This window comes from Centropristis striata, chromosome 14 (assembly GCF_030273125.1).
Source record: "Centropristis striata isolate RG_2023a ecotype Rhode Island chromosome 14, C.striata_1.0, whole genome shotgun sequence".
NCBI lineage: Eukaryota > Metazoa > Chordata > Actinopteri > Perciformes > Serranidae > Centropristis > Centropristis striata.
Window position 1 is genome coordinate 14,768,641 of NC_081530.1, and position 17,576 is coordinate 14,786,216.

A 17,576-nucleotide genomic window follows, 5' to 3' on the forward strand; every position below is an offset into this window, starting at 1 on the left:
CATTACATGTTTCAAATCCCTGCTCCTCATTTAAAAAAATAACTGAATCTAATCTGCTCTTATCCTTCTTCACAGCAGACACAGGCAAGAAAAGCACCTGTGTAATTATTAACATTAATGATGGCTGCATTCCTTTTAGATGTGTCAATTCTAGGTCCCTGGTGTTATACTTGCTCACTACGTATTATTTAACACCTTAATAGAACAGGGGCATTATTAATAATAGTAGTTGCCCTACAGAGAGAAAGGTCCTTTTTATTGCATCACATTTTAAGTTGTTATAGGAGAAAAACCACAGGTGTCAGTAATGACATTAACAATGATGACAGTGAGACAGCATGCACAATACTGAAGCAACTATGGAATTCAACGTTCGTTCATTTTATTTTTCACACCTGTGATTTTACTATTGTGACATGACATTCTATATTTCCTGTAAAGGATTAATAAAGGATGTCGAAATGCAGCTGTGAAAAGGGCCCTACAGTCCACATGTTCATCATGATGAATCCTAGAAAAGCTGCCGGTCCAGACGGGGTCACAGGGAGGGTACTGAAAGTCTGTCCGTCACAGCTCTCGGCTATCTTCACTAGACTCTTCAACCTGTCTCTGTCCAAAGCCATCGTCCCGCCATGCCTCAAATCTGCTACAATAATTCCCCTACCCAAAAAAACTACCATAATCAGCTTAAATGACTACCGCCCAGTGGCACTCACACCAGTGATCACCAGTGCTTCGAGCGACTGATCCAGCAGCACATCCTAGCCAGCCACCCACCAACCTCTGATCCACACCAGTATGCATATAGAGCAAGAAGATCTACAGAAGATGCCATCAGCACTGCTCTCCACAGTGCACTGTCCCACCTAGAACACCAGGGGAGCTATGTGAGGATGCTCTTTGTAGACAGCTCTGCATTTAACACCATAATTCTGGGGAGACTTGTCACCAAACTCACCAACCTGGGAATCTCCTCATCCATCTGCCAATGGATTATGGACTTCCTGACCAACCGACCTCAAACAGTGAGAATAGGCCAACACATCTCATCCCAACTCACACTCAGCACTGGCTCCCCCCAGGGCTGTGTTTTGAGTCCCCTGCTGTATTCTCTCCACACCTACGACTGCACCCCCACCCACCCTACCAACACCATCGTCAAGTATTCGGACGACACAACCATTGTTGGTCTCATCTCAGGGGGAGACGAGGCTGACTATTGGGAGGAAGTCTGCAGACTGGTGGGTTGGTGTAAGACAACAATCTCATCCTCAACACTTCCAAAACAAAAGAAATAATCATGGACTTTCGAAGGAAAAAGTCAGACATAGAGCCGCTCCACATTAACAGGGAATGTGTGGAGAGGGTCCCTGTCTTTAAGTTCCTGGGTACACACATCACAGAGAATCTTTCTTGGACTACCAACACCCACCACATGGTCAAGAAGGCCCAGCAGCGACTCCACTTCCTTAGAATACTCAGGAAACGCCACCTGGAGGAGAAACTGCTGGTGTCATTCTACCGCTGCTCCATTGAAAGCGTGCTGGCCTACTGCATTTCCACCTGGTATACCAGCTGCTCAGCAGCGGACAAGAAGGCCTTACAAAGGATCATCAATACCGCCCAAAAAATCACCGGCTGTGCCCTGCCTTCCCTGCAGGACATTTTCAGTTCCCGCTGTCTCACCAGATCTGCAAACATTATGAAAGACCCCTCACACCCAGGTCATCATATGTTTGTACTGCTGCTGTCCGGAAAACGTTTCATGTCCATCAAATCACACACAAACAGATTCAAAAACAGTTTTTACCCCACCGCAATACGGACACTGAACACTTCCAGCCACCCTCACACACAGTCACTCAGAGACTGAGCCCCTCTGAGTGTCGGACTGTATGCACTTTTCTCATTCAAAACATGCACTAGAAAATGTATGTGAATGTATGTGTGGAATACGGGAGGGTAGAGAGGGGGGCTGTCTGTGAATGTCTGTGAATAGCTGGACAAGTATGTTTTATTTTGTCTTGTATTATGTCAGAACTCTATTTGCCTTTATTTATTCATTTTTAATTTATAAGCACCAAGACGACTGCCATCCAATTTCGTTGTATTTTTTTGCAATGACAATAAAGAATTCTATTCTATTCTATGAAGGTGTTAGAGAAATTTCTACATCTTTTTGTCTTCAGTTCAGAGTGACCTCTGCCTCATTTAAAACTGTTGGTCACAGACTTTTGCATAAGTTAAGGAGCCATATTTGGTAATACTTTGACGAACAAGACCCCTAACATTAGAATAATGTTAAAACATATCTACCATGGCTGAGGGAAGGTCTGGCAGAACTGGCCTTGACACTGTACTGTGATTCACAGTTGATTGTTAATGTCACTTCTCCTCACAAGTCATTTTATAAAAACATTTTCGACCTTGAAACGTCTGGAGTCTACTTATTTGTGTGTGAAGTCCAGCATCCGCAATTTCCACAACAGAAGGGACATTTTTGGTGCTCTCATGCTCTTATTTTCAGTGACTCGTTGATAAACTAGCTAGCAATTGTATTTGTGTGACTATTGGGTATTGTTTATGGGTCAGTGACAAATAAGGTTTGAGGAAGTCAAATGGTGTAACCACAAAATAATGATAAATATTAAATACTTTATCCAACTACAGTGGATTTAAGTGGACTTATACACATAATTACTTAATTTTAAAAAGCATATTTCTGAGTATTTCCACATTTTGTCAGTATTGAGCAGAACATATTCTTAAAACAACCATTTTTTTCTAAAGTTTTTACAAATTATGCAAAATTTGTTATACCATAATGCTGCAATGTAAACGTGGATTGTATTAGATATTAGATTTTTATGGGAAAAAATTACTGGTTACACCAACTGACAATGGGTTAGATCACGTCATTGATCCTTATAGGAGCATACTAGTATAGTTACTAGCAGGGTCTCCGGTTTTGGCTCCACGTGTGTGCCAGAGCTCAGTGACGTAAAAATCATTGTGGAGAAACTTGTTCTACTACTTAATACCACATAACTTCCACAGCATCATGCAGAGCACGACTCATTATGAAAATCATTATGATATAATCCCAAGAATGCCCTACAGAGTAAAAGTGACACATTCCATTGCGTTGATAGTTTCAACAAGCTATTCAACTTCCAACAACTACAGGAGTACCTAACTATGTTCCCAGGCATTACAAACAAAACCCGCCTCACCTGCCTGTGGAAGCTAAATGGGTGTGACCCACATACTGTGTCGTCTTCACTGAGTTGCGCAATGTGTTTTATCACATCTTATTCGACCCGACCGAGCCACTCCCTTCTTAAATTTCACAGCATTTGTTGTTGAGGTTCAAATCCGGTCTTTTCTCACAACTGACGTTACTTTGGCAAACGGCTAGAAACTTCAAGCGAGCAAACAAACAACAAAACTTTGGAAAAGGGAGGAAACTTACACCTGGAGAAATTTGAACTACACAAACCCGTCAGGTACGGATAAAAAGTGTGCCTTTTGGTTATAATGGCGTTGTTTGTTGAGTTTTAGTGCATACTTCAGTTGAAAACATCATGTTGCCATCGCAATCTACCGTGACTGATTTCTACCGCTTCGCTCTTTACCGTATTTACTCTTTAGTCACGCAGTTTTATGTTTTAATAGTAACAATAAGATAACTATTAGGCTGTGTGGCCGTTGTCTTTTTCATTCAGACGAATAAACAAACAGTTGGTGTTCAGCAACAACACAGAGAGACACACAAGTGTTACATTTCTGTTTCTGTTAACTTGTTTGTGTGTATACAATCCATGTTTCATAACATTTTAGCAACAATCCGGAAGTGTGAGGGTAACTTAATTACCCATGTACCCTTTACAGCACTATGGTACAGCATTGTGTCTGAAATAGTGTCAGACCTAATGTTTATTCCAGTGTCAGAAAGTAATCTCACATTACTTCAGGAAACCATGACCCTGGAGCATAAATTCCACCCATTTCAGAAACAACATTTTAAGCCTGTATCCTAATCCTACACTGAATCATCATTTTACTTTCATTAAGTTCATTAAGTCTCAAACACACTAACACAAACAGCGCTGTTACATATACATTAACTGATATCATACCTTTTATTTACTCATATTGGCACAAGGTGATCACTGTATGCATTCTAATATGGGCATTACACATTATTTAATTTACTTTTTAAAAGTGCCCCCCAAATTTTGTAAATGCCCAAATGATTTAATAATAATAATAACAATAACAATTTATCTGTATAGTGCTTTAAATGTACTCAAAGACACAACTATGGACAATAACACTAACATAACAATCGGTGTAACAGTATGGGTACATATGTTAAAACTGGACAGTGAAAGCCATAACAGTAACAACAAACAAGAATAACAATGAGAAAGGAGAATGAGGATCAAACAGATGACATATTAAAAGCAGATTTAAATAGGTGGGTTTTGAGAGCAGCTTTGAAAGAGGGGAGTGAGGGAGACTGTCTGATGTGTCGGGGGAGCATTCAAAAGGGAGGTGGCAGCAATGTTGCCCCCAAAATACATATTTTAATTTGTTTGTTTGAATGCTGATTAAATGCCTGTGACTGACTGTAACACACATTAATCACCATCATCTCTCACCTCTCCTCCCAGTTGCTGGTCATGGGGGACATCGCAAAAGGGAAGAAATCGTTTGTCCAGAAATGTTCCCAGTGTCACACAGTGGAAGAGGGGGGCCGCCACAAACAGGGGCCCAACCTGTGGGGTCTGTTTGGTAGGAAGACAGGACAGGCAGAAGGCTACTCCTATACACAGGCCAATATTGATAAAGGTATGGATCACTGCAGCTTTTACACAACATGTCAGTTACAGCAAGTTGGAGAGAAATAGTCTGTTGAGTGACAGAGTGGTTGCTGTATAAACTAAGGTCCATGCATGTAAATACTGTAACTGATCAAGATGCAACTAAAGCTATAGTAAAATACAGGCAAATTAGAAACACAAGAGAGCACATGCACAGGCTGGATGTACTTTCTCTTTGGTCCTGGATTAATATAGTAGAGTAGAAATCAGTAAATGCTGCAGGGAAATTAATGCAATATATAGGTGTGTTTCCATGGGGTAAAAAGTAGCCGCTGGGAAAGTTTCAGGCCACGCCCTCTCAAATGGCCGCTCACTCAGCGTGTCTCTCCATTACAAAAAAAGGCCCCAGAGGGATTAACGAGACTCCGGAGGTGACGTATGGTTTTCGATTGTCGCATAATCGCTTAGTGACAGTTTCAACCGTGAGGTCACGTACACAACAGATTAAACACGGTAGACGCGCCAAATGTAAACAATAAGGAAGGAGACGCTGAGATGGAAGGAGCAGAGCTTGCTGTGTTTCTTGTTGCTGTGTTCATGTTGTGACTACTCACTACTTCACCGACTTTTAAAAATGGCTCGTGTTCTTGTGGCGTCGAGTACTATGTCACATCCCACTTAGCGTTCTATCCAATCACCAACCAGGCTTTTTTTAGGGGAGAAAAATGGCCCTTCGACAGGACCAAAAAACGGCCGGTCAAAAAGCCGGTCAAACGGCCGCTAGGGACGGCTCACATTCAAATTAGGGGCGTTTTGGCGAGGGAGACCCGCCTCATTCCGGGTACTCGACTTTAGTGGAAACCAGTAGAGTCACATTGAAGTTTAGGGGTCATGCACTAATAGGAGGCAAAGCTTCTTCAAAAACAGTGCAGATATCTTGGCAGTAAGCAGAATTTTCAGTCATTCATATAATGTTAATTACTTTGTTTACTTTTCCTTCTTGTGGAAATAAAAATATTTCAAACTCATTTGAAAGGAGGCTTCACAAGTAATTAAAGGTTTAATATGTAATTCTTCTCCAGTAAAAACTTCCTGAGTCAAAAACACTGAAAGAGTCCCTTCCAGGGAAAGCTGACTGCAATGGTAGTAAAGACACCTCCTATGATCCAATTCTACTTCATGATATCACCAAATTCTGTCTTTTGTAGGTGAGAGACCCAGTAGCAGTATAAATGTACATATTGTGCATTTACATAAATGTATTTGACATAGCGCAAAATAGAAACGTTTAACAAATATAAGGAGACTTTGTCATTTAGACAGTATCCCCCACTGGAGTCTAGACCGTGCTAGTGGTTTTGAAGAGCAATGCTTAAAATATGGATGGATGTGATGTGGAGTGGGACATATGGGCACTTGTGTTGAAAACTGGAGGGGAATAGGGCTGGAAGAGAATCGTAGCGATCTAACAGTGAAATAACAGCTTACAGAAGCAGAGAAAGGAAATTTAAATTTGACAGCAATGAAATTATTGGCTCACAGAGATCGTGGCAATATCTCATTGGTGTAACAGAAAGAGTGAACACCCTCAGTCGGCATATTGAGTCGCAAGTCAATTTATAGAGTAGGAATGAAGATAGTCTTCCTGGTTGTACAGTCACTCAGCTTCACCGCAGCAGGTCTGAACAGGCAGCTGTGGTATGTCTTCTCTGACTCAACAAGAGGCAATAAAACATAAACACAGTGCATAATCACATGCATGAGAATTCAGATTTATCATATACTTTTACAATGAGGATAATGCACATGAAAACATAATGCAAAGTTTTACAAATATTAAACAGGCCAGTGTGATTAATATGTATGTTTTTGTTTTTTAAGGCATCATTTGGGATGAGGGGACTCTAAATACGTACCTTCAAAACCCTAAGAAGTACATTCCTGGTACCAAGATGATCTTCAGTGGGATCAGGAAGAAAAAGGAAAGAGAGCATATTGTAGCCTATTTAAAGGACGCCACCTCCCCTGATACCCCAACCCCACCTTCCACTGACACCTCCGAATCCAAATCCACATCCCCACCCCCTTCCTCCCCCAAATCCAAATCCACCTCCAAATCCAAATCCACCACAAAAAAATAAATTTCTGTGTCATGATTTTTAACTAATTCACAATAGTTTTTTTAAAATGTCTATCACTACATTTTGTTCCAGTACAGCATTGCTGCCACACTGTTTCTGTGTGTAGGAGACTGTTTTTAATTATCGTATGAGTCAGCCTTCGTGCAACTTGTGGGTTTTGACATTTCCTCAGTCAAGGCTTCTTAAAGAGGCAGTCTTCCTTTGGGATTTCCTAGGATTGGAGTTGTTTACCTAAATAGGCTATTTTACAAACTACTTTGCATTTTTGCCACTTTAACTATACCGCAATGTTGATTGCTGTTTTTAAGATTTATTTTTGTACTTCTTGTTTACTACTTATAAGTCTCATTCTGTGTACATGTTGTATTCTTCTACACTCTTAACATGGGTTGACTGAGAGTGTGTTAAATGGTGCTGAAATGTACTTTTTTCCTTCTCTTTTTATAGTTACGGGGTGGACTTGTTATAAAGCTGCACTTTAAAATGAGTGTTTTGTATTTTTTCTTTTCTAAATGAATGTGTGTATTCGGCTTAATGACAGATTTGTCATTTACAGAAAAATTAAATTTACAAGTTCTACCCCTGGTCTAATAACAACATGTTGTATACGGGTTCATCTTAAGTGCTTACATTTATATTATATTCTTTATATTGAGTTACTGTTATTACTTTTCTGGAGAATACCTTGACCTTGACTTCAGGAAATGGATGTGGCAATAAAAGTTCTGCTTGAGTAAATGATTTCAATTGACCATTTTTTTCGGGGATAGGGGGATAAACCAATTGAGATGTGACAGTAAAAAGGGCCAACATCAGTAATTACATATAAAAAGCATAAATACAGTTATATAGTTAAAGAGTAGGGTTGCTGTTGTTCATGATTCATAGTATACTATGCTATGAAAATTGGCCCTTATAGCATTATCATTTGCTCATCTATGGCATTGCAAGAAAATATTTATTTAAAAAATGTAGACTTTTAGTTTTAAATTTAATTGAAAAGTGCTTTTAAGTTTCAGTTTTTTTAGATTAGTGATTGTTCAACCAAAAAAACTGTCAGCTTGCAGTCCTTTCGCCTTTATTGTCAGATATGAATATGTCACATACTGGAGAATGAAATTATGTAAGAATATGGAATATTGATTTCACTATTATTTCCTACATTAACTAAAATATCCAGCAGAGGGCGCCGGTTCATTGCTGACGAGCCCATCAGCACCACTGGAGACATAAAACGTGCCAACGAGTGTAAGCAAACCGACTTGAAATGTTAGTGCCATCCGAGCCATTCCGTCAGCTGCACTGAAGTCGAATCAGAAGACACAATGATCCTCTGATCCTGAGCTCCCACCGCTGTGTTGGCTCCACTCAGTGGCCTCTGCTTGGCATTAAGCTCTGGGAAGAAGAAAAAAAAAGGTCATCCCTCGAGAAATTGTGTTGTTATTGACCGGCGGAGGGAAAAGAAGCGGGTCGATAAGTGGATCAGATTTATTAGCGGTCCAGATTGGCTACAGCACGCCAAATGCCAGAGGAGCCACAACAGTCTGTGGGACTGCACACCGCGCATTTCATTTAGGTTAGAGGAGCGCCAGACAGCGTGTCTACAAGTGCGGAGCAATTTCAAGTGAAGGTAAGGTGGATCTTGTGCATTAAAGCCATGGATGGAGATCACAATGCTTCTGTGTAACATCTGAACCACTAGGGCATTAATACATTGGATAATTAGATGAAATAGAGGGGGAAATGTTGAGCAATATTAATGAAGATTACTGATTGAACCCGGTGCAACATATTTTCTGCACGGGGTTATCATTATAGGACTTCTACCATCTTTTTGCATCTACTGCTAGATGAAATGTGAGAATACTGGTGATGTTTGTGTGAATTAACTTGTGACAGTCTTACTGTATGACTTCTGTCATAAAGTGCCAGAAGTCATAATAAGCCTGAGTGACAGCCCCCCACTCCACCCCAGGTCTAATTCTGGCACAAGGCTGTAGGGGGCTTGTGCACGGCTGGAATTACAGCGGTTGCTGCATCTGCTGCAGTGTGGAGCTGCAACAAGTTTATTATGATATGAGGACAGAGAGAGAGAGGAAGGCTTCTGGGGTTAGAGGGGGTAATCAAATAGTGACACCCTCTAGAGAGAGTAAGGAAAAGTGACAGGTGCCAGTAAGTGCATTAAGCTCAGCAGAAATAGAGAGAGATTGTGTGTGTGTGTGTGTGTGTGTGTGTGTGTTTGTGTTTGTGTTTAACTGCCTGTGTTGTGTTGTGTGCTTTAGGCACAGTAAACCAGCAGGATGGATCCGCTCAGACTGGCAGTGTCCTTCCACATTCTTCTGTGTTCTGCATGGGCCCGTCACTCTTACATGGACAGCATCCTCTCAGCAGGCTCAGGTAAGTTGAGTGGGGGACTGACTGTCACTATGGATTTGTCTATAGTATATGAATATAGTTGGGGCTTTTTTAGTTAATGCACATCTGAGGATAAAAAAGACTCAGATGTTGTGAGCAAAGATGGATCATTTAATATTTCATATCTCTAATCTAACCAAACCTGACTGACATCTCTATTGTTAACACAAAAAAACAAAGGAGAGTTCTGACGCTTTCAATTAATGGTCAGACAGTTTTATCTGCCGATACTGGCCTATCACAAACCGGTAACGGTATCTATGTATATGTAATCTGTATTGATATATTTTATTTTTCTTTATTCCTTATCTGAATGGTCAGCAAATGTCTGATTCTGTATATACAGTTCTAATGTTTATTTAGCTTCTTTTAAAATATATATATATATATATATATTTTATCAGTGTTCATTTCTAAAATTGAAATCATCATATTTGTCAGCCACTAGTTCCAACATTTATTTATCTCTATACATCAAAAAACTTGACTAACATACTTTGGATTTTATAAGACCTTAGAATTAAAATGAAATACTAGCGACTGCAACCTACTGTATCTGAGTGTGTAGATGCTGCACTTTTGGCTGATAATTTATATAATTGAATTATTGTAATAATAAATACTGTACATTTCCCATTATGTGCCACTAAGGAACACGTGTTGCACGTACCTTTCACCACTGTGCTTCATGACGGCAGACTGTCTTCCTCTCAGCTCTCAGGTTTCTAGATGAGCCGCTGACATTTGACCCCTGCTGTCTCATGTCACCGCCTCCACCGCCGCTCTTCCCTCCGCCTCCTCAGCTGTGGAAGCGTGGCATCCCTGTAGGTGTTCACAAGCACAATCACACCTGCTTGCATAAATACATTTACACACATTTATATGCTCACATTATAGGACACTGACTGAAACTCTATTCTGTTGGATTTTTTTTTGACTGAAGGATGGTATTGGCGTGTTAGAGCCGAGTGTTTTTGGAGGAGAAGTACAGGAAAAGCCAAAACCTGTGATACCTGGGTGTTCACCTGGACCTCCAGGACCTCAAGGACCCCAGGGCCCAGAGGTAAGGGCCTTTTTCCAAATAGTAGAGCCTCACATCAGCCTGCACCACTTAAGTCTGATGATCAACATCCATCAGATAATGTAATCAGCCTGGTAAAGTCAGTGAATGGAAATATTGTTAAATGGAAATGAAACAAAATGACCTTTATAGTATTGATTTACCTACAAATGTACCATGCTCTATTGGAATATGTGAGCTGGATATAAATTTGGTGTCAACTTTCAGGGTCATGGTGGATTACCTGGCATTAGAGGACCAAAAGGGGAGAAGGTGTGTGTTTGTGTTTTTTCGTTTTATAGGTCTTGAATTATGTCTCTAATGTATTTTGCTATAGAAGTTTGTGTGCATGTGTCCTTGTGCTCCTCTCTGCTCTAACGAGTGCTACATCTCCTCTCCCCTCATTTGTCCTCCTCCAGGGAGAAATTGGACGTCCGGGGTCAAAGGTCAGTCGATCCTCCCCTCCTGCATGTCGCGTTCCCTTGCTCGTCTCTCTCTGGTCCATCTTGCATGTCCTTGAAATAATGGGATCTGGATTTCTCTCTCCGTCGTTCCCTCCCTGCATCCTCAATCTCTGTGATGTGATTTGTCTATTGATGTGCTCAGAATATCCTCTGCAGCTGCTAAATGGGTCATGCTACATTAGACTCTGAACCAAAGCTTGATCACATCCCTGGATGTCTACAGTCATCCTCCCGCTCCTCACCTCTCTATCATCCCCCTCTTTCTTTTCCTTTTCCTCTGCTTCTTTCTTCTCTCTCCTTCTTTCCTTGGCCTGGCTCCATTAGCCCTCGTACTGGACTCCAGTCCTGCTGATCCAGGCTCTCCAGCACTCCACTTCTGCACTTTAATCTCCCTAAGTGCTTTTGCTCTCCGTGATAAATCACTCCACGCAGCAGCAGGTCCATGGTGTCTCTACAGGCTGCTGTTTTAATGACAGCCAGCTAAATGAGAGCACATTGCTAGCATGGCAGCAGCTCTGGGATGCTGGTCCAGGTGTCACCGAGATGTGAGGCTGTTGTGTAATACATTTGGCTCTCCTGCTTGCAGAGAACTGGCTATAGAGCAAGATCGATTAAGCCTTTATTCCTGTCCACTAATTAGCAAATCTCAGTGGCATTGTTAAAGCTTTTGCATGCAGGGATTTGTCCTCTGTCTTGTCCGATTAGGAAATCATAGGAGGTCAGGGTTTGACGTGCTTGTTTGTTTCTGATCCTTATTTACCTCTTAGTTAGTCTCTATGAAAATCAGTACCTCTTTTTCAGGGAAAATGGGGCCATGAACGAAGCAGCTGGACAGACATAAAAAGTTGCAGATCATCAGCATAAACAGTCATGGAAAAAATTATAAGACACATTTTTCTTCAATTTCTTATATATAATAACCAAAATCACTATAAAGAAAACCATGGAAATGGGTAGATATCAGCTCTTAAATTAAACTCTTATTAGCTATTTTGGTTGATCATTATATTTGTCCAAACAAATGTACCTTTAGTTGTACAAGGCATTAAATGAACAAGAAAGCAAGGAGAAAACAAGGGTGGTCTAATCATTTTTCCATCCAGAATCAGTCAAGATCTAGAGGAATACCTTTACATTTTGGGTATATGCTTATTTGCTTTCTTTCCAAGAGTTAGATGAGAAGATAGACGAAACTCTAGAAAATAGTTCGGCACTCAAACCCCACTGTAAAATTACAGCTTATGTTAATACTTTTAAGACGGATTTAATATTTTTGGTTTAGACAACATGCAACGTGTTAATGAATTAGCTTTAGAGGTGCTGGCTAACCAATTTTCTTCCATTTGGCTGTTTGTGTTTGTGTTTCTGTAGGGCCGTACAGGGGCTCCAGGCCTGCCAGGGAAACAAGGACCACCCGGATGGCCTGGTCCAGAGGGACCAGAGGTAGGTCTCATAGTATCACTCCAGGTGCTGTATTCAGGTTTTACACAAATATGTGCAGCATAACAAAGAGACAATATGAACCCTTGCATATGTTTTTTAGGGTGAGAAAGGGGATCCAGGACTTATGGGATTACCAGGACTGAGGGGACCACCGGGGACAAAGGTTAGTCCCAATTTTTATAACATAATCCACACAATTATGTATATTTTTGCCTTTCATTATCTGCTGTTATATTCTTTGTGTATCTTTTCAGGGTTTGCCTGGTTATAAAGGAGACAAGGTAAGTTCAGAATCACTTCTTACAGGGCACATTTGTCACTACAAAACATTTACTTACATTTTTCTCTCCATCCTTTTTTAAAAGGGGGGTTACGGTGAACCTGGAGCAGCAGGACCAAAAGGCGATAAGGTTGGTGGAGAAATGTCATTATCTTTTATTGCAAATCCTTAAATTGTTTTTGAAAATATGGTGTTGTGTAATTAACTTTGAACACTTCATGGTATTTAATAATGGACTTTAAAGGTGAGAAAAACTCAATTACTGGTTTGATTCCAAAGTGGTTTGTGAAACCTTCTCTCAGGTCCAGGCATTTCAAGCTCTCTTGAGCCCTCTATCTCTGAGACAGATTCAATTAACATTAAACAGTTTATGAGTGCCTGCTCTGCTGAGATAATGACTTCTCTCACATCAAGCTGTCATTTGTCTCCATGTAGGGTTCCATTGGTTTGCCTGGGATGCTCGGACAAAAGGTAAGAATGATTCGATAATGAGGAGGGACAGTAAGAAATCTGACTTAAACTGATAATTCATTACTCCTTTTCCAGGGTGAGCAGGGACCAAAGGGAGAGCAAGGACACACAGGGAAGAGAGGACCTACTGGGCGGCCAGGGAAGAGAGGCAAGCAGGTGAGGAAAGACAGCACAACATCACTTAACTCTCTTCCTCCTTATGTAAAATGAGAGCTACGTCCTCTCCCGACTAAACCAGTCACTCAAAGTAAACTTCCAGCTCTAAATACAGACTTCTGTATGGGCTGTGTGGTCTTATCACAGCTATGCTCCAGTGGCATTGGCATACAGGTCACCTTCAGTGTCTCTGTGTGTATTTTTTAATATTGAGATGTTGCCTGGTTTTCACAGGGTGGTAAAGGCCATGCTGGAGCCCCAGGAGTCATGGGACCTCAAGGACCCCCAGGTCAAAATGGCCATCCAGGACCACCTGGACCACCTGCTTCAGGTACAGTAACTCACACACATGCACAATCAGTCTCAAATTACAATATATAAGAATAATAAGAGTAAGCTTCTTTGTATTGCACCTTCCCTAAACCTTTTTTTCTGCAGGTCTCTATCTAGTCGGGGAAAAAGGAGAGAAGGGTCTTCCTGGTCCACCAGGTCTCTGTGACTGTGATTCCACTGTTGGAGCAAATAATGCTCCTTTTGGAAGCTACACTCAACGGGGTGGCCCCAATAAAGTTCCTGCAGTAAGACCTGACTCACAGAAAACTGCTCTCTTACAACATTACCATCCAAACGGAATCCATGTTCATACTAAATCAATGATCACTTTCTCCTGTGTGTATCTGTGCAGATATTTGTGGTGAACAATGAGGAGGAGATGGAGCGTCTACGTCTGGACAACGCAATAGCATTCAGGAAGGATCAGAGGGTGCTCTACTTTAAAGATAAAGATGGATGGAAGCCCATACAGGTAGCGACTGTTAGTGTTATTCTTATACTGAGCTGTAACACTACAGATTTTTGTAAAACGTAGCCAATGAGCACATTTACAGCTTGTGTTTATACATCTAGGGTGAAACTGGGGAATGTTTTAGTACAAATGTTTAGTTTTGACAAAAATCTCAACTCATGGTTCACTTACTGCTTTTTTGGGATATTTCCCACAGTCTTTGTCAGTGGAGGGTGTTTTCTCAGTTGATTGGCTTGGTTGTTGTCAGAACAGACATTATCATGAAGAGCATTAGATGCACTTGAAGAGCTGTGGAAAAAGCGAATAAGTGGACCTTGAGTTAAGTTTTTCTTAACAAAACCTTAAAAACCTTTTCCACCTAATAAAACCTAGTCTTGCCTTAAGACTTTGACTTATTTTCCTGCTAACCACCAACGTCACTGTGGAAGATTTCTCATTTTCTGAAATGTCAACAACAAGTATTTGTTTTCTTTCAACTTGTCCAGCCCTTCCAGCCCTTCCAGTCCACAGAGAAAGTCCCAGACAGAGTTGGTTCATGCGGGGATGGAAAGGTGCAAGCCCAGCATGGAGAGGAGTGTGATGATGGAAACCAGATTGTCACTGATGCTTGTCTCAGTAAGTTACATGCATCTTTTGCTCACATGCCCAGTAATGTAGATGTAATGTGTTTGATGTATACCCTTAATGCAATGGAATACATTGTAACAAAATTTAAAACTATTCATATTAGTCAACAAAAACTGAACTATTCTTCAAAAAAGAAAATTAGGCTTTTTGCTGCACAAACACCACCAAACACGTGCATATCCAGCTGCACTGTAGATGCCCTGCAGAGCTACAGTGCACCAGAGAGTCTGAACCCACATGACACAGGATAAAAGCAGTAAGCGCTGTGAAACCTTTCCTTGATCTTTCATTAATCTCACCCTCTTTTCCTGCCATCCTCTCACTTCTCTCTTCTCCTCTGTTCAATTAAATTAGCAACAAACTGCTGTATTGGCATCACTGAAACACAAACGAGTGCCAAAGCAATCAGTAACGTCTTCTCTCTCCCCTCCCTCCCTCCCTCCTTTTCTCTCCCCCCCTAACTCTGCCACTACATTCTCCTCATCCCCTTTCCTTTCGCCACTTCAGACTGTAAGTGGGCCTACTGTGGAGATGGCTACAGACATGATGGCATTGAAGAGTGTGATGGAAAGGACTTTGGGTATCAGACCTGCAAATCGTATCTTCCTGGGTATGTTTACTGACAGCATTCATACACAAAAATACAATGTCCATTTATTTAGGGACACATTGCCATTCTAGATGCCACACAACACGTTGCCATTCCCTTTTTAATCAGAAGCACACTTATGCTGCACCCATCTAAGGATTGTAAAGGTCATTTGAATGAACTACTGTACTCACTGTGATGTGCCTGAAACAATTCGGAGATGGTGTATCATCCTGGCACAGCTTACTGTAAAATGATTTAGCTGCATAAATCACACAAAGCTGCATCCTTTATACTTATTGCTAAAGGAAAAGTTTAACATTTTGGAGAAATGTATACTCGTTTTCGTGATACCCAAGATTATGACAGTTTTGAATTCATTTGTTTCATTTTAGTTTTGACTTTTCAATTTATTTTTTAGTTCCAGTATTAAAATTAAAAAGCTTGTCTTTGTACTGCATTAAATTGGATATAGGTCACAAAGGATTTGTAAATAATTGCACTCTGTTTTATTATGTTTTTCACACCGTCCCAACTTTTTTGGAATCAGGCTTGTTTTATACCAGTTTTAGTTTTTGTTCGGGCCAGGCATGATGACTCAGACGTATTTAGCTTTATATACATATAAATTAATGCTTTGAGAACTGTATAGGAATGGCCATAATGTTCAATGTTTAATCTCTGAGCTACTTGAGTGTCCAATGTGATTTCTGTGGTTCAATGTCACAGGAGTTAAGAGAAATTGATGGGGTTTCCTTATTTCTGTTGAGATATTATAGCTGAAAACTAAAACTGAAATTACTTTACCTTCATTTTATTTATTTCTTATTTTTTTAGCAGAGCAATGAAGACCAAACCACATATTTATGCTAAAATAAGCTAACTGGCTCCTGGCTCTACTTCCATACTTAATGTACAGACATTGGGAGTGTTGATCTTCTCATCTAGCTTTCTGCAAGAGGCCAAATAAGCAGCTACTGCTTTAATAAATAGTACAATAGTGAAAATTTGGAGGTGTGCTGCATAACCTGGAAATGTACTGAGTGCAAATATAAGTACACACTTACACTATATGCATACAGTAGTGCAATTAGTTGCACTTAAAAATATTTTTAAAATGATTTTCTATGTCTTCTGCAGGTCCTTTGGGCAGCTCAGATGCACTGACTCTTGCCTCATTGATTCCACTGGTTGCAAGTATTTCACCTGAACTTGAAAGTGGAAAAAATGGTCGGATTGCAACTTTGCAGTTCCTCTCTCTGATCACGGGGATTATACTTCAGACTTCTACAGAAGTCTCACCCCTTAAAAATAACTAATGGACTGAGAGGGAGTCCTAAAGGAAAGCTCTTGTGCCTGCTCTGAGCCATTAAAAGTCATGGGAGTCAGCTTTGAACCGACCGTCTCCCCTGGAGGTTTACTTCATTTATTGGCCTCAGGGAGCAGCTTCCTGTTAACCGTCACACCACCGGCTGTAGTACTGTTATGGACACTGGTGATGGTGGGAACATTTTAATGATTAATGATTGTATCATATGAAATACTTACAATGTGTATGACTTGCTGACTGTTGATGCAAAATAAGCTGTATCCTGAACTACTTTTTTAATAAGAGAGAAAAAGTCTTTTTTGAAGAAAAAACGGCAATTATATTACTGATACTATATATATTGTAGTATGCAAATCAGGGGTGTGTACTGTTAATGTGTTTATTCCTGTGCAATGTATTAGGAAACATGTATTTATGAAGTGCAATGCTGTGATTTTGCATGTAAATGTGTACCAGAACACAGCAGACTGCTTTATCCAGAGCTGTAAATGTACTCGCCAAAGTGTGGCCCTCTTTAAGTGAATGTTAGTAATAATTAATACCCGACAGGATGAAAATGAATGTCATAATGCAAGAAGAACACTTGATTATCACAGCAGCATGAAGAAACTGCTCAGTTACATCAAAATGACTATGAATTAATTCAGTAAAATGTGATTAGTTGATAATCTGCCTGCATGACTGTAATGTTCATAAAACACTGTACACTAATAAAGATTAGGCCTTCACTTTGTTGTTTGTTTTCAAAGACAAAAGATAGTTACAAGATAATATACAAAAATCTAGGTAAACATCAATGGTATTTACAGAATAAATATAAGTGATACAAAAGTTATAAAAAAATTAATTAAAAAAAGAATATTAAGGACAATTATATAAAATAAATAAATACATGGATAAGGAAAGACAAAAATATATTCTGTTAGGGGTTTCAGGAGAAAGCTGTTTTTTCAAAATAAAATATTTTTT

The 17,576-nt window shown here is 40.2% G+C and overlaps 2 protein-coding genes across 2 annotated transcripts; both read left to right on the forward strand.

Moving 5' to 3' along the window:
- The first annotated feature begins 3,240 nt into the window (after window positions 1–3,240).
- On the forward strand, window positions 3,241–7,696 carry LOC131985104 (cytochrome c-a-like). The gene is made up of 3 exons (XM_059350145.1): window positions 3,241–3,506; window positions 4,677–4,854; window positions 6,708–7,696. The coding sequence occupies exons 2-3, from the start codon at window positions 4,686–4,688 to the stop codon at window positions 6,965–6,967; spliced, it is 429 nt and encodes a 142-aa protein (XP_059206128.1). The 5' UTR covers window positions 3,241–3,506; window positions 4,677–4,685; the 3' UTR covers window positions 6,968–7,696.
- Window positions 7,697–8,350: 654 nt separating this feature from the next.
- wu:fc38h03 (acetylcholinesterase collagenic tail peptide) lies at window positions 8,351–17,335 on the forward strand. The gene is made up of 18 exons (XM_059350214.1): window positions 8,351–8,597; window positions 9,250–9,364; window positions 10,097–10,206; window positions 10,326–10,445; window positions 10,671–10,715; window positions 10,862–10,888; window positions 12,278–12,349; window positions 12,450–12,512; window positions 12,604–12,630; window positions 12,715–12,759; window positions 13,065–13,100; window positions 13,176–13,256; window positions 13,491–13,587; window positions 13,695–13,834; window positions 13,942–14,061; window positions 14,547–14,676; window positions 15,196–15,298; window positions 16,418–17,335. Exons 2-18 carry the CDS (start codon window positions 9,268–9,270, stop codon window positions 16,485–16,487), a joined length of 1,383 nt encoding a protein of 460 aa, XP_059206197.1. The 5' UTR covers window positions 8,351–8,597; window positions 9,250–9,267; the 3' UTR covers window positions 16,488–17,335.
- Window positions 17,336–17,576: the final 241 nt, after the last annotated feature.

Bases quoted from the DNA above. Each gene is read 5' to 3' on its own strand.
- LOC131985104 (XM_059350145.1), top strand. From the start codon at position 4,686: ATGGGGGACATCGCAAAAGGGAAGAAATCGTTTGTCCAGAAATGTTCC. The intron at 4,855-6,707 runs GTATGGATCACT...TTGTTTTTTAAG, and splicing joins ACAGGCCAATATTGATAAAG to GCATCATTTGGGATGAGGGG.
- wu:fc38h03 (XM_059350214.1), top strand. From the start codon at position 9,268: ATGGATCCGCTCAGACTGGCAGTGTCCTTCCACATTCTTCTGTGTTCT. The intron at 13,257-13,490 runs GTGAGGAAAGAC...TGGTTTTCACAG, and splicing joins CAGGGAAGAGAGGCAAGCAG to GGTGGTAAAGGCCATGCTGG. The intron at 13,588-13,694 runs GTACAGTAACTC...TTTTTTCTGCAG, and splicing joins ACCTGGACCACCTGCTTCAG to GTCTCTATCTAGTCGGGGAA.